This window comes from Natator depressus, chromosome 5, assembly GCF_965152275.1.
Source record: "Natator depressus isolate rNatDep1 chromosome 5, rNatDep2.hap1, whole genome shotgun sequence".
Classification (NCBI taxonomy): Eukaryota; Metazoa; Chordata; order Testudines; family Cheloniidae; genus Natator; species Natator depressus.
In genome coordinates, this window is record NC_134238.1 from 93,415,213 (window position 1) to 93,429,263 (window position 14,051).

Below are 14,051 nucleotides of genomic sequence, written 5' to 3' on the forward strand. Positions count from 1 at the left end.
CTGCTCCTCCCTCTCCGCCTGGCTCCCTCTCCGGACAAGGAGCCGCAGCCTCGAGGTTTCATTTGTCCCACTGCCTCCAGCTGGCGGCGGCGGCGGCGGCGGCGGGGGGGGGGATTTCCTCCTCCTCCTTCTTCTTCCTCCTCCCCCCCCCCTCCCCCCCATTGCCGCCGGTCTCTCGTGACACTCCAAGACGCATTTGCAAATATTAACCCACGAGAGGAGGGATAACGAGATACAAAAGCACCTGCCCGTGAGCCCAGTGCCTGGGGGAAGAGGCGAGCCCAACCCACCGAGCGCGGCTCAGCGCGGCCGCGGGAGGCGGAGAGACACCCCGTGGGGACGCGGCCGCGGCGCTCACATCCCCGTTCGCTTTGCCGCCTCCCTGCATGGGACTCGTCTGCTCCGGAGCCCTGCGGACGCGCTGCCCTTGCCGGCCAGCCGGCGGCTGGTGCCGCGGGGATCCGGGGCTGGCGAGAGGCTCAAGCCCGCCCGTGCTCGCAGAGGACCAGGTGCGGCGGGTGTCGTTTTCCCTGGCGCGCAGAGCTGGGAAGGGAGCGCTCCTCGCCCGCACCCTGCTGCGCTGACCATGGCCGGATGTTGCTTATCCGCCGAGGAGAAAGAGTCGCAGCGGATCAGCGCGGAGATTGAGCGGCAGCTGCGCCGGGATAAGCGGGACGCGCGCAGGGAGCTCAAGCTGCTGCTGCTGGGTGAGTGAGTGAGTGAGTGAGTGGCTGCCTCCCTCCTCTCCTCTCCCGTCGACAGCCTCGCTCGGTTACTCCGCACCAGGCCTCCGGGACCGTGCCGGGATGGGGAAGCTGAGGGCCCCGTTGGTGCGCGGCTCTCTAGTCATCTCCCTCCTCTGCTGATGCCGTCGCATGGTTGCATAATAATACCCGTCCAGAGCCCTTCTTTTTGGGGGAGAGAGGAGCTCCCTGGGCTGAGGGGGAGGCGGGAGCTGGCTCCTGCTAATAACAAAACTTGTCAGCGTTTCCCGAAATTCTATTTTTCAGTGACATTTTTAGTCAAAATGTCAAACTTTGACCAGTTATTTTTGATTTGGTGTTTGTGTCTGTGTGTCAGCCGTTCCTAACACTTTGTCTGGAGCAGCGCCCTTCTTTGCCAGTGACGTTCTCCCTTTGGGTGTTTTTGAGGGTTTCCTTTGGTCTGGTAACCTGGCAGTGGACCGCACGGTAAGCAAGGCAGCTTCTGGCTGCATCTACAGCAGCAAAACTGAGACCCGTCCCTGTCCACCAGTACAGCCCCGCTGTTGGTAGGAAGGACACTGGGTGGGAGTGCTGGTGTGGAAGAAGCACTGGTATTTTAGTTACCATCCGATGAAGTGAGCTGTAGCTCACGAAAGCTTATGCTCAAATAAATTGGTTAGTCTCTAAGGTGCCACAAGTACTCCTTTTCTAGTTACCACCCTGTTTGCTACTCAGAGGAGCTCTAGATAAAATGGCCGGAGCTGCTTGCACTTTTTCTGTACTGGTGCAGCCACTAGAGAAATGGCCTTGGTCACAGCAACGCCTGTGGAGTTGTAGGGAAAAAATACTAGTGCAGGCTAAGCCTAACGTATAGCTTCCCCCTTGTGGCGCTTCTCCAGAGGTGGATGACAGGACTGAGTTTCCTTGTGCCCACAGGGCCACGGGTGTCCCTTTTGTAAAACAGAAGTTGGAAAAAAAATCAGGAAGGGCCTTGACTACCCCAGTAACACTATTGTACAATGTAGTGTTGGGATGATTACGCTCCAACTCTTTTTTTAAGATGTGCGTCTACAGGAAATAGAATCCTGCAACACAGTATGAAACTCAACCCTGGGCAGATAAATGACCCATTGCTTCTCACGTACACTTGAGATTTCAGTCATTCTTGCACTTCGCACACACTTGAATATTATCATGTCAATAAACTGTCTGTGAAGAGCAGGGAGCGAGTGGTTGCCTAGTCCAGTCTGTATGTAAACGTTGCCCTGGAGAGATGCCTGGAGCAGCTTTACTGTTAAAATCATGTTTACTACAGTCATGCCTAAGGCCAAACAAGAATGGGGCTATGTTGTGCAGGGCACTGCACAGAGAAGTAGATGGTCTTCTTTCTCCAAAAAAGTTACAATCTAAACAGACAAGATGGACAGCGGGTGGGGAAGAGGTAGAACACACAAGCACAGTGAACAATGTGATGCTGACAAACATGTTAGTTCCATGGGTTTTTCTGGGGGGAGGACAGTTAGTTAGGGGAGGATCAGCTCAATAGAAAGAAAGGGAAAAGGAAGAAGAGGAAGGAGGACAAGGTGGGGAGAAGAGGGTAAGAGGGGAGATGTGGAGTGAAGCTGAAAAGATTTCTCCAGCCTTGCCTTCCCCTCTCCCTCACAAACAGCCAGTCATCAGGGAGTCACAAAGTCCAGTCAAAACTGTAGGAAGTTTTGAGGTCCCGGCTTTTGTCAGCTTCTGCTCATAGTGGTTGGAGTCTCTGGCTGGGTCTTCTCTGCAGTTTTCCTTCAAGGACACATGGCTCTGTGTGGGGGTGAAGAGTTCTCCCTGACACAATTCTGGGCCCATTTCGGTCTGTCTACATTGAGCTTTTTTCTTAAAATTTGTCATGGCTGTATTAGGAGTGGTGCAGCTCTACTGGTGGTAGTGTTGGGACTTCTAGTAGAGACAAGGTGCTGACAGCTGCAAGCCTTTTTACCAACTTGTTTAGATTTGCTCTGACCAGGGACAAATGAAACACTGGCATTTTGTCTTCATTCGAGCTCCCACTGCCGCGGCGGTAATGTATCAGGGATCACACAGCTGGTAGTATAACAGTGGGAAGCTTTTAAGAACAGTAAGGGTGATTAATCATTAAAACAAACTACCAAGAGAAATGGTGGATTCTCCATTTTTTGAAGACTTCAAATAAACACTGGATGCCTTTCTGGACAATAGGCTTTAGCAAAACAAGTTTATTAGATTGAATGCAGGGGTAAGTGGGTGAAATGTAATGGCCTGTGATATATAGGAGGTCTGATCTAAAGATCTCTTCTGGTGTTCAGCTCTATGGATCTATGAAAAATAAAGCTCACCATAGACACAGTGTGAGTTTAGTGCGATGAGATAGGACAGAGTAAAGTTAGTACTTCTTCCAGAACCTGACCTCTGTTTCTACAGCCTCTGCCTCCACTGCCACTAAATGAGGGAAATTTAAACAGAGCAAACTCTGTCATCTGATATAAAATTTATAAAAAATGTGTGAGTCTGCCTTTTCAGTGAGTGAGGCTTGGCAGGTTTTCCACTACCTCTGCTTCCTCCTGGGGAGATGTTACCTGTCCTTTCTTTACACAAAGATATCCTTGATCTCGCATGTAAAAATTTATGGCTTGGGGCAGCCAAAAGTTTAGTTTGTGTCTGTATTATAGGTACTCGGACAAGGAAAGGAAAAAATATCCTCCATAGCGTGCGCGTGTGTGTGTGTGTGAGAGAGAGAGATTAAAAAACACAGATTTTAATAAAAGCCCATATCTATGTTCCAAACAATATCTCCGATAAAGATGATTATGGAATAGTCTAAACATCGAATTTACTGTGTTGTTTGTTTATATTTTCTTAGCTAAGGCAAATTGACAAGCTTCACTGTTGTTCCTAGTCTAGTCCAGTTTCATGTTTTTATCCACTTTCATGATATTGCCATGTTTCAACTGGAAATGCTGCACAGGCATATTTCGTTGTTTGTTTAAATGTAAAAGAAAATGAAATATATTGACTACGTTAGGGCCAAACTTAATTTTTAGAGAACACCAGACATAGTAGTTGCAGTTTCCTGGTATCTTATGGAATATATCTGATGGTAGAATCTCTTCAGCCTAGAAGACAAAGGCATAACAAGATCCAATGGATGGAGGTTGAAGCTAGAGAAATTCAGACTGTAAATAAGATGCAAATTTTAATGGCAGGTAATTTTGTCATTGTAACAACTTATTTAGAAACCTGGTGTTTCATCGCTTAGTGTTCAGATCAAGACTTTTTAAATATTTCTCTAAAATATATGCTTTAGCTCAGCCTGATGCTACAGGCTTGAAGCAGGATTCACTGAGTGAAATTCTATGGGCCTGAGTTATGCAGGAAGTCGGACTAATTTATCATAATGGTGCTTTCTGGCCTTAAAATCCACAAATCTATTAAACTGTTCAGGTTTTCAATTTAGTTGACTTTGTCAACTAGAAATTTAATTTTTAAAAATGAATTCGGTTTTGGACAACTACACCTGTCCCCAAGTTACCCCACTGTTTTAAGATCAAATTTTTCCACTTTTCTCATCTGTTGCTGTGAAAGACCCTTTACAAAAACAAAACAGAGTATACAGGGAAAATAGTGTCAAAATACAAAGGGTGTGATTTTTAAAAGTGCTCACCATTGGCTTGACTTCAGTGGGAATAGAGAAGGTTTTGAGTAGACTAACATCAAGTGCTTTTGAAAATCCCATGTAATGTAAAACTGAAAAAATGGAAATGTTATTGTAGCCTTGGTTGTTGTAATCTTGGACTTACATGTAACAATAAGGTAAACATTTTCAGACAAATACAAGAGATGCAATTTTTAGTTGACTGTAATAGTCAAGATATGTCTCTATTTTCAGAAGAACATAAGCACTGTATACACATTTTTACTATGTAGGCCCAGTCAAGCTGTCCTGCAGTGGCTCAGCAGCATGAGTACCAACCTGAGACGCAGGGCACAATCCCCAAATTAGCTGTGAATTCTATACCTAAATTTCACCAACCAAGTAGCAAGTGTAAACTCCTTGTGCACGATAACAGCCTTAATGCAGAATCAGAGACAGTCCCTTTGGGTACTCCAAATTCTGTCTCGCCACTCAGGTAAACCTACATTTATGGTAGATGGTCCCTTACATCAAGAATCACAGCAATATTCAAGTTACTCGCAGTCCCTAAGGACCAGTGATTTACCCCAGGTCAATTGCACCTTAGATCGCACACCAAAAATAATGCTGTAGCCATCCTCTAATAAACTATATACAGATGTATTAAAAAGGCAATGAGTTATTTACAAGGTTAAAGCAGGTAAACATACATACACAAATGAGTTACAATCCTAAGTTTCAAAAAGCAATAGTAGCATCTATAATAAGCAAGCTCTATATATCCTTTAGGGCTAACCCAGGGGTTGTCTTGCTTATGCCTAGAAAACCTTGCTCCCCAGAGTCCAAGCAGTTACAGTTCTTTCTTGTTAGGGGTTTTCATTCCCTTCCCCCATGTGCTCTGAGCTGCAAACTCAGCCGATGGGAGGAATCCACTTCCATGATTCATATTCTTTGGTGGGGAGAGGGAAGCAGAACAACAAAGTATTTTGTCCTCTTCAGTGTTCCACAATAGTCTGTCTGGTGTCCATGTGCCTTCCTTGTTGGGCAGGACATAACACCTTATCTTGGAGACCAGTATTTTACATTAGTTAATATCTGTCTCCTGTCTCGTGATTTATAATATAACAGAGGCTTGCAATACAAATGCTTAAATTTTATCTTACAGTATGGGATACAGATGCTATAAGTGAGATTAATGTATGCAACAACCCACAAGCATTCAATAAAGTCTAAACACTGAACACATTCTTGTAATTCTAATACCTATTTTAACCTTACTAACACAAGAGAGTCAGATTGATTCCAGCTATGTATTTGTCAAGTGTTCAGTTGAGTCACGGGGACCTTGGCATGAGCTGGCACCTGGTCTGCCAGCATCACAGGCCCTGACACTGCAAACTTACATGCATGCTTGACTTTAAACACGTGATTTGTCCCACAGAGTTCAGTATAAAAACGTACATACATTTTGTTACGAAAAGCTACAATCACAGCTGAGTCTGTCTTGCATATAATTTAAGCCAGTGGTTCTCAAACTTTTGTACTAGTGACCCCTTTCACGCAGCAAGCCTCTGAGTCCTATAAATGAAAAACACTTCTTAAATATTTAACACTATTATAAATGGTGGAAGAAGTGGGGTTTGGGGTGGAGGCTGACCCCTGGAAGCGATTGGATTTGTATAGGGGAGGTATATGTATTGATAACCATATGACTTTAAATCATGGCCTGTGTTGTTAACCATGTAGAATACCTGTGTGCGCATGATCTGTTTTGTCATGGTCCTATTTTAAATTTGTGAAATAAGAAGGGATAGTTTATTTTCAGGTTAAAGCAACCATAAATTCTAAAATATTGGAGCTTCTTGCTTAAGAATTTACTGCACTGTAAAAGTTTAAAAAGAACAAAAAAATCATTCTACCCTGTTTCTCTTGTTATATTAGCTAAGGACTAGATTTTTTAACAGAGCTCAATATCACTAGCTCCCATTTAGGCACCTAAGTGGCCAGATTTTCAAAATCATAAGATCATATGACTGGAAGGGACCTCGAGAGGTCATCTAGTCCAGTCCCCTACACTCATGGCAGGACTAAGTATTATCTAGACCATCCCTCATAGGTGTGTTTTCTTTTTTTTTAAGATGCCCTTAAAAATCTCCAGTGATGGAGATTCCACAACCTCCCTGTGCAATTTATTCCAGTGCTTAATGTCCAACCTAAACCTCCTTTGCTGCAATTTGAGCCCATTGCTGCTTGTCCTATCCTAGGCTGACCATATAGCAAGTGTGAAAAATCAGGACGGGGGTGGGAAGGTAATAGGAGCCTATATAAGAAAAAGCCCAAAATATCGGGACTGTCCCTATAAAATCGGAACATCTGGTCACCCTATCCTCTCCTCAGAGGTTAAAGAGAACAATTTTTCTCCTTCCTCCTTGTAACAAGTGTGACAGGGTCGGGCCGGATGGCTACAGGAGAGTGTTAGAAGGTGGATATATTAGTCCCAGATTAAGCAGGTCCATTTTCCTTGGGTAAGGTAACAGGGGCAGTTTTTTGAAACAGAAGAAACTTGCTGAAACAAATTGAAGCAGGCAGGCTAATTAGGACACTTGGAGCCAATTAAGAAGCTGCCAGAATCAATTAGGGCAGGCTGGCTAATCAGGGCGTTTGAGTTTAAAAAGGAGCTCACTTCAGTTTGTGGTGTGCATGCGAGGAGCTGGGAGCAAGAGGTACTAGGAGCTGAGAGTGAGAAGGCGTACTGCTGGAGAACTGAGGAGTACAAGCATTATCAGACACCAGGAGGAAGATCGTGTGGTGAGGATAAAGAAGGTGTTGGGAGGAGGCTATGGGGGAGTAGCCCAGGGATTTGTAGCTGTTGCACAGCTGTTCTAGGAGGCACTCTAGACAGCTGCAGTGCACAGGGCCCTGGGCTGGAACCCAGAGTAGAGGGCGGGCCTGGGGTCCCCCCAAACCTCCCAACTCCTGATCAGACACAGGAGGAGCTGACCTGGACTGTGGGTTTCACCAGAGGGGAAGGTCTCTGGTCTGTTCCCCAACCCACATGGTGGATCAGCAGAAACTGTGGGGATTGTTCTTCTTCCTGTTTCCCATGCTGGCCAGTGATGAGGATAGCTGAGTGAATGGCAGGTTTGAGCCACTAGCAAAAGTGGCCAAACTGAGGGGTGCTGTAAATCTCTGAGGCAAGCAAAATCCGCCAATAAGCGCAGGACCCACCAAGGCAGAGGAGGAACTTTGTCACACAACCTTTTATGTACCGGAAAACTGTTATGTCCTCACTTAGTGTTCTCTTCTCCAGACTAAACAAACCCATTTTTTTTTTTTCAATCTTCCCTCATAGGTCATGTTTTCTAGACTTTTAATCATTTTTGTTGCTCTTCTCTGGACTTTCTCCAATTTGTCCACATCTTTCCTGAAATGTGGTGCCCAGAACTGGACAGAATAATTCAGTTGAGGCCTAATCAGCATGGAGTAGAGCGGAAGAATTACTTCTCGTGTCTCGTTTACAACACTCTTGCTAATACATCCCAGAATGATGTTTACTTTTTTTGCAGCAGTGTTACACTGTTGACTCATACTTAGTTGTGATCCACTATGACCCAGATCCCTTTCTGCAATACTCCTTCCTAGGCAGTCATTTCCCATTTTGTATATGTGCAACTGATTGTTCCTTCCTAAGTGGAGTACTTTGCATTTGTCCTTATTGAATTTCATCCTATTTACTTCAGACCATTTCTTCAGTTTCTCCAGATCATTTTGAATGTTAATCCTATTCTCCAAGGCACTCGCCACCCCTCCCAGCTTGGTATCGTCCGCAAACTTTATAAGTGTGATCTCTATGCCATTATCTAAATCATTGATTAAGATATTGAACAGAACCAGACCCAGAACTGATCCTTGCGGGACCCTACTCAGTATGCCCTTCCAGCTTGGCTGTGAACCACTGATAACTACTCTCTGGGAACAGTTTTCCAACCAGTTATGCACCCACCTTTATAGTAGCTCCATCTAGGTTCTATTTCCCTAGTTAGTTTATGAGAAGTCATGAGAGACAGTATCATAAGCCTTATTAAAGTTAAGATACACCACATCTATCGCTTCCCCGCCCCATCCATAAGGCTTGTTACCCTATGAAAGAAAGCTATTAGGTTGGTTTGACATGATGTGTTATTGACTAATCCATGCTGACCTTTACTTACCACCTTATTATCTTCTAGGGTTAGCAAATTGATGGCTTAATTATTTGCTCCATTATCTCTCCAGGTACTGAAATTAAGCTGACTGGTCTATAATTTCCTGGTTATCCTTTATTTCACTTTTTATGGATGGACACTATATTTAGCTTTTCCCAGTTCTCTGGAATCTCTCCTGTCTTCCATGACTTCTTGAAGATAATCGCTAATGGCTCAGATATCTCCTCATTCAGCTCGTTGAGTATTCTAGGATGTATTTCATCAGGCCCTGGTGACTTGAAGACATCTAACTTATCTAAGTAATTTTTAACTTCTTGTTTTTCAATTTTAGCCTCCGATCCTACCTCATTTTCACTGGCATTTACTATGTTAGACATCCAATTACTACTAACCTTTTTGGTGAAAACTGAAATAAAGAAGTCACTTAGCTCTTCTGCCATTTCCACATTTTCAGGTATTGTTTTTCTCCCCTCATTGAGTAATGGGCCAACCCTGTCCTTGGTCTTCCTCTTGCTTCTAATGTATTTAGAGAATCTTTTCTTGTTACCCTTTATGTCTCTAGCTAGTTTGATCTCGTTTTGTGCCTTGGCCTTTCTAATCTTGTCCCTGCAGACTTGTGTGTGTTTGGTTTTTTTTATATTTGTCCTTTATAGGTTGAATGTAAACAAATAACACAAGTTTGAATATATGAAATAGATCAAATTGTTCTCAGCAGAAGCTGCTGGGTGCTGAGCTCTGTTCAAAATCTGGTCCCCATTATCGATGCTAACCACTCTTGAAAATATGATTCTGTTATGTTTTCCTGTTAATCTAGAAGAGGACAAAGTATATAGATAACACACCTTTTTCTTGTTTTGACTACCACTATGAGACGAATATCAACATAAAGCTTCTGGTCTCATGGAGAAAATAGTATTCCTTATGAAAATGCCTTGAAATGACCAAGAACCAAGTAGTAGCCAATAGGGGATGTGAGTACAGGTTTAATGTGGTAATGTTGACCCTCCTCCCCTAGAATACAGAGAACTGACTTTTCTATAGGCTTACCAAGGGCCATCTCAAGTAAATTGCATTATAATAATCCAGGAGGAGACAAAGGCATGAATAGCTCTGGTGAGCTTCCTGGTGATCCACAGATAGCAGGTGCTGTGTCTTACTGTGTGTTTGTATAATACCTAGCACACTAGGACCCTGATCCACAATACATACAAAAGTAATGATCGAAAATCCAATATGAGTTAAAGCTACTGTCAGTATATCTTGAAGCAGCAATGGGTCCAACCCAACCCCAAGGCCGCAAGCCATATTGTAAAAAGGGTGACACAACACGTCCCTTATAAAGTTGCAGTCCTAACCCTCCATTGCTCTAGGAATCTGGACTCAGCAGCTTCAGTTGTCCAAGTTGTATCTTTGCCAATTTGCACTTATCTAGGTGTGTAGTACTCAGTACTACAAATATCAAAGAAGAGTGTGTAAATGAATACTGCAGCAATCCCCATAGAAAGAGTAGAGTTCCTCTCCTTTATTGATTTGTATGACTTACAGTAGGAACATCCAACATTTAAAACAAATAAGGTAGTGCGGTCAGTTTGCTCATATTTCCACAGCAGCTGTAACTAGGAGTTGTGTTTATCAGAAACTGTTACCCTGTCTTGAGATTTTTATCGTATATAATTTTTACTACTGTCATCAGATCTGTCTGTCACTAATACTGTAGGAAAAGATTAAAGGTTAGGAAGACGAGGGACCCTTTTCTAATGAAAATAATGACGTTGGGTCTAAAGGCTTTTTCAGGTATGTACTGTTTTTATAAAACGTGACCAAATTAGTCATCGTGTAATAACCCAAATGAAATGTCTGTATCTTGATTTATAAAATGAGTAAATCAATAGGCACAGTGAAAGAGTCACCCTACACCAGTCATGAAAATAGTATAGCTACACTATGGAGGATGGTGGTCCATTGATTAGAGTAGTAGCCTAGTGTGGTTTTTTTTTTTTTTTTTTTTTGGGAGACCTGGGTTCCAGGCTCGGTGACAGCCTTTCATTGTGACGTTGGGCACGTCACTAAGGTCCAGCTCCATGCAGGGACCACCACTGCATTCTACAAACCCACACTTAGCTGGTGACTAAATTTCCATTGTAAAAATCTCCTATCGCCTATGTTTCCACCTCCTAACATGTGCACGGCTGCCTTATTCTAGTTGTGTGAACTTCTATCTCCCACCTAAAACCTAGTATGATCCACAAACTGGGGGATGATGGGTGTTTCCTTGCCTGTTTTGTCTGTGGGGCCGAATTAGTGGGTATTCTAAGAGCATGCCTAACTCCACAAAAATGGCCAGTGGGGTAGGGAGTGAGAGACCCTCCCTTATGATTTTTAGCACAGTAGTTAGGGCATTCACCTGAGATGTGGGAGACCCCTGTTCAATATCCCCCTGATGAGAAGATAAGATTTGAATAGGGGTATCCCACCTCTCAGGTGACCACTGAACTGCAGAATGAGTCTCTTTCTCTTGCCCAATTATTTAATTAAAGTGGAACAACTCCACTAGGAGAGATTGAGCGAGACCCACATCAGAATATTCCAAATTCCAAGGGCACTTTCAATCCCTCCACCTGGCCCTTGGACATGGAGTTAAGCAGACACCCCACTCATTTTTGGAAGAAACAACTTAGGAGCCTAAATCATCTGACCCCGAGAGGGGTTCTTAGCAGTGGATTGCAAGCAGAGATAAGCACCTCCCTGCAGCCCGGACTTAGGTATCAAACTCTGTGAGAGGGCTAGGGCTTAGGGCATGCCCTCTAGTTGGCATCTCCCATTGCCCTGTTTAGGTGACTCCCCGCCTTGCATATCGGCTTTTCTGGATCCTATTCTTAAGTGCCTATCTCTCCCTATTCATTGTATAGGGAGCCAAGGAATTTAACTCAGGCTTTGTGGATCTCATTGTTGGTCCAGTTATTTTCTAGATGCCTAAAAGTTAGGCATTGCAACACTGAGCCCTTTGCAAATCCAGGCCTTAGTTACCCTGTGCTTCAGTAATAGTACTTTCTTGCCTTACAGCGCTGTTGTGAGGATAAACACATTGAAGACTGTGAGATGCTAAGATGCTACAACGATAGAGCCATATAAGTATTTTATATACACAATATTTGAGTGCTTAAACAACATTTGTGGGAACATTAAAAGATTTTATATAGAATCATAGGACTGGAAGGGACCTTGAGAGGTCATCTAGTCCAGTCCCCTGCACCCATGGCAGGACTAAGTATTATCTAGACCAGGGGTGGGCAAACTGCGGGCCGGATCTGGCCTTCCAGCCGTTTTAAGCCAGCCCTTGAGCTCCCGTTGAGGAGCAGGGTCTGGGGCTTGGCCCCCCTCCAGTGCTCCAGCCGGGGAGCAGAGTTGGGGGCTGCTCCTGGAAGCAGTGGCATGGCCCCCCTCCGGTTCATCCGTGCTCCAATGGCCCCACTCCAATGGTCCCCTCTGGCACTCCAATGGGAGCTGCAGGGGCATTGCGTGCGGATGGGGCAGCATGCAGAGCCACCTGGTTGTGCCTCTGAGGGACATGCTGCTGCTTCCGAGAGCCGCTTGAGGTAAGCGCCGCCCTGAGCCTGCACCCCTGAGACTCTCCCTGCACTGCAACCCCCCTGCCCCAGCCCTGATCCCCCTCCTGCCTTCCAACCCCTTGATCCCAGCCTGGAGCACCCTCCTGCACCACAAACCCCTCATCCCCAGCCCCACCCCAGAGCCTGCACCCCCAGCCGGAGCCTGAATGCCTTCCCGCACCCCAATCCCCTGCCCCAGTCTGGAGCCCCCTCCTGCCCTCCAAACCCCTCAATTCCATCCCAGAGCACCCACCTACACCCCAAACACCTCATCCCCAGAGCCCTTCCCCTCCCACCCCCGGCATGCCACTCCCCTGCCCCAGCCCGGAACCCCCTCCCATACCCTGAACTCCTTATTTCTGACTCCACCCTGGAGCCAACACCCCCAACCAGAGCCTCACTGCCACTCGCACCCGAACCCCAATTTTGTGAGCATGCATGGCCCACCATACAATTTCTCTTCCCAGATGTGGCCCTAAGACCAAAATGTTTGCCCACCCCTGATCTAGACCAGCCCTGACAGGTGTTTGTCTAACCTGCTCTTAAATTTCTCCAATGATTGAGATTCCACCACCTCCCTAGGCAATTCATTCCAGTGCTTAACCACCCTGACAGGAAGGTTTTTCCTAATGTCCAATCTAAACCTCCTTTGCTGCAATTTAAGCCCATTGCTTCTTGTCCTATCCTCAGAGGCTAAGAATAATAATTCTTCTCCCTCCGCTTTGTAACAACCTTTTATGCACTTGAAATACAAATACACACACACACACACACACACACACAGAGGTAATACATATTAATAATAATTATTGAGGGATAATTGCTGGTTTAGAAGATTACTAATGCAATACACAGCCATTAACCAACTGGTGATCAGTAGATACTTGAATAACGACCAAAACTTTTCTTCAATAGTTTGGCAGTCCCAATCCAATTTCTCAGGGATAAGTGTCTATATTGCAAAACAGTCCATCACTCCAACTGGCACTAATTTGTACCTTTTGTTAGTCTCAGCAGAGAGGCCAAGGTGTGTACAGGCATGGAGACTGATCTCCCTGGAGTCGACTATGGCCTTAATCCGGCAATTTGCTCCTTGTGGGAATATTCCTCATACAGAGGAACAGACGCCCATAGAAGTCAGTGAGGCTCTTCATGGGTCCACCCATATGGATCAGATTGCAGGTTCACGTCCTATGTGGATAAGGAGGAGAGGGATGGGACATTAGAAACAGATTAAAAAAAACAGTAAGGGGAGAGATCAGAATGAGAGAAACAGGAAGGTCAGAGATGTTGAAAACGGTGGTAAAAGATGAAGGAGAAGATGGTACTGTAAAGTAAAAAAGGAATAATATTCTTTCTTTTTGTCTTTAAGTGAACAGGGGAGGGAAAGGAAAGGAAATATGATTTTTTTTAAAAAGAGGAAATAGGACTGAATGAATAGGAGAATTACAACATGCAAACAAGGGAATAAAGGTACACACACGGAGGTGCCCAAAACTGTTTTTATCAAACTTTATTTTATTGTGTTCCTACATTTGACAGTGTTTCCCAAGCAGACATACTACAGAACCAGAAGTTATAGGAAAGTGGGGTTGTAAATGTTGTTGCTTTAGGACTGGAGTTTTATTTCTTCGTACTATTACTGTTGGGCATGTATCCAACAACTTTAAATTGGCTGTAACAGCAGGTAACTTTTTGTACATGTTAAAGATGATGAAAGGACAGTTTTAAAAATACCCCCCCCCCCAAAGGGTGATAAATGGATAAAATTGAAAGGAATAATTTGTGCCTGTTTGGCAATAGCCAGCCTGGAGGTAAATAGCCTGTTTCACTACCATCAAGAATATTAGCTACAAACTGCAGGCGGATTCTGCAAAAACTT

At 44.6% G+C, this 14,051-nt stretch overlaps 1 protein-coding gene across 2 annotated transcripts in view; it reads left to right on the forward strand.

The window, feature by feature from the left end:
- Nucleotides 1-219: 219 nt before the first annotated feature.
- LOC141987662 (guanine nucleotide-binding protein subunit alpha-14) overlaps nt 220-14,051 on the forward strand; it is a 65,261-nt gene continuing 51,429 nt past the window's right edge. The window contains exon 1 of one of the 2 annotated variants that reach the window (XM_074953221.1): nt 220-707. In XM_074953221.1, coding sequence (XP_074809322.1) covers nt 587-707 — 121 coding nt within the window. In that variant the 5' untranslated portion in view covers nt 220-586. The remainder of the gene's footprint in view (nt 708-14,051) is intronic. The other variant, XM_074953220.1, reaches the window with a different exon arrangement.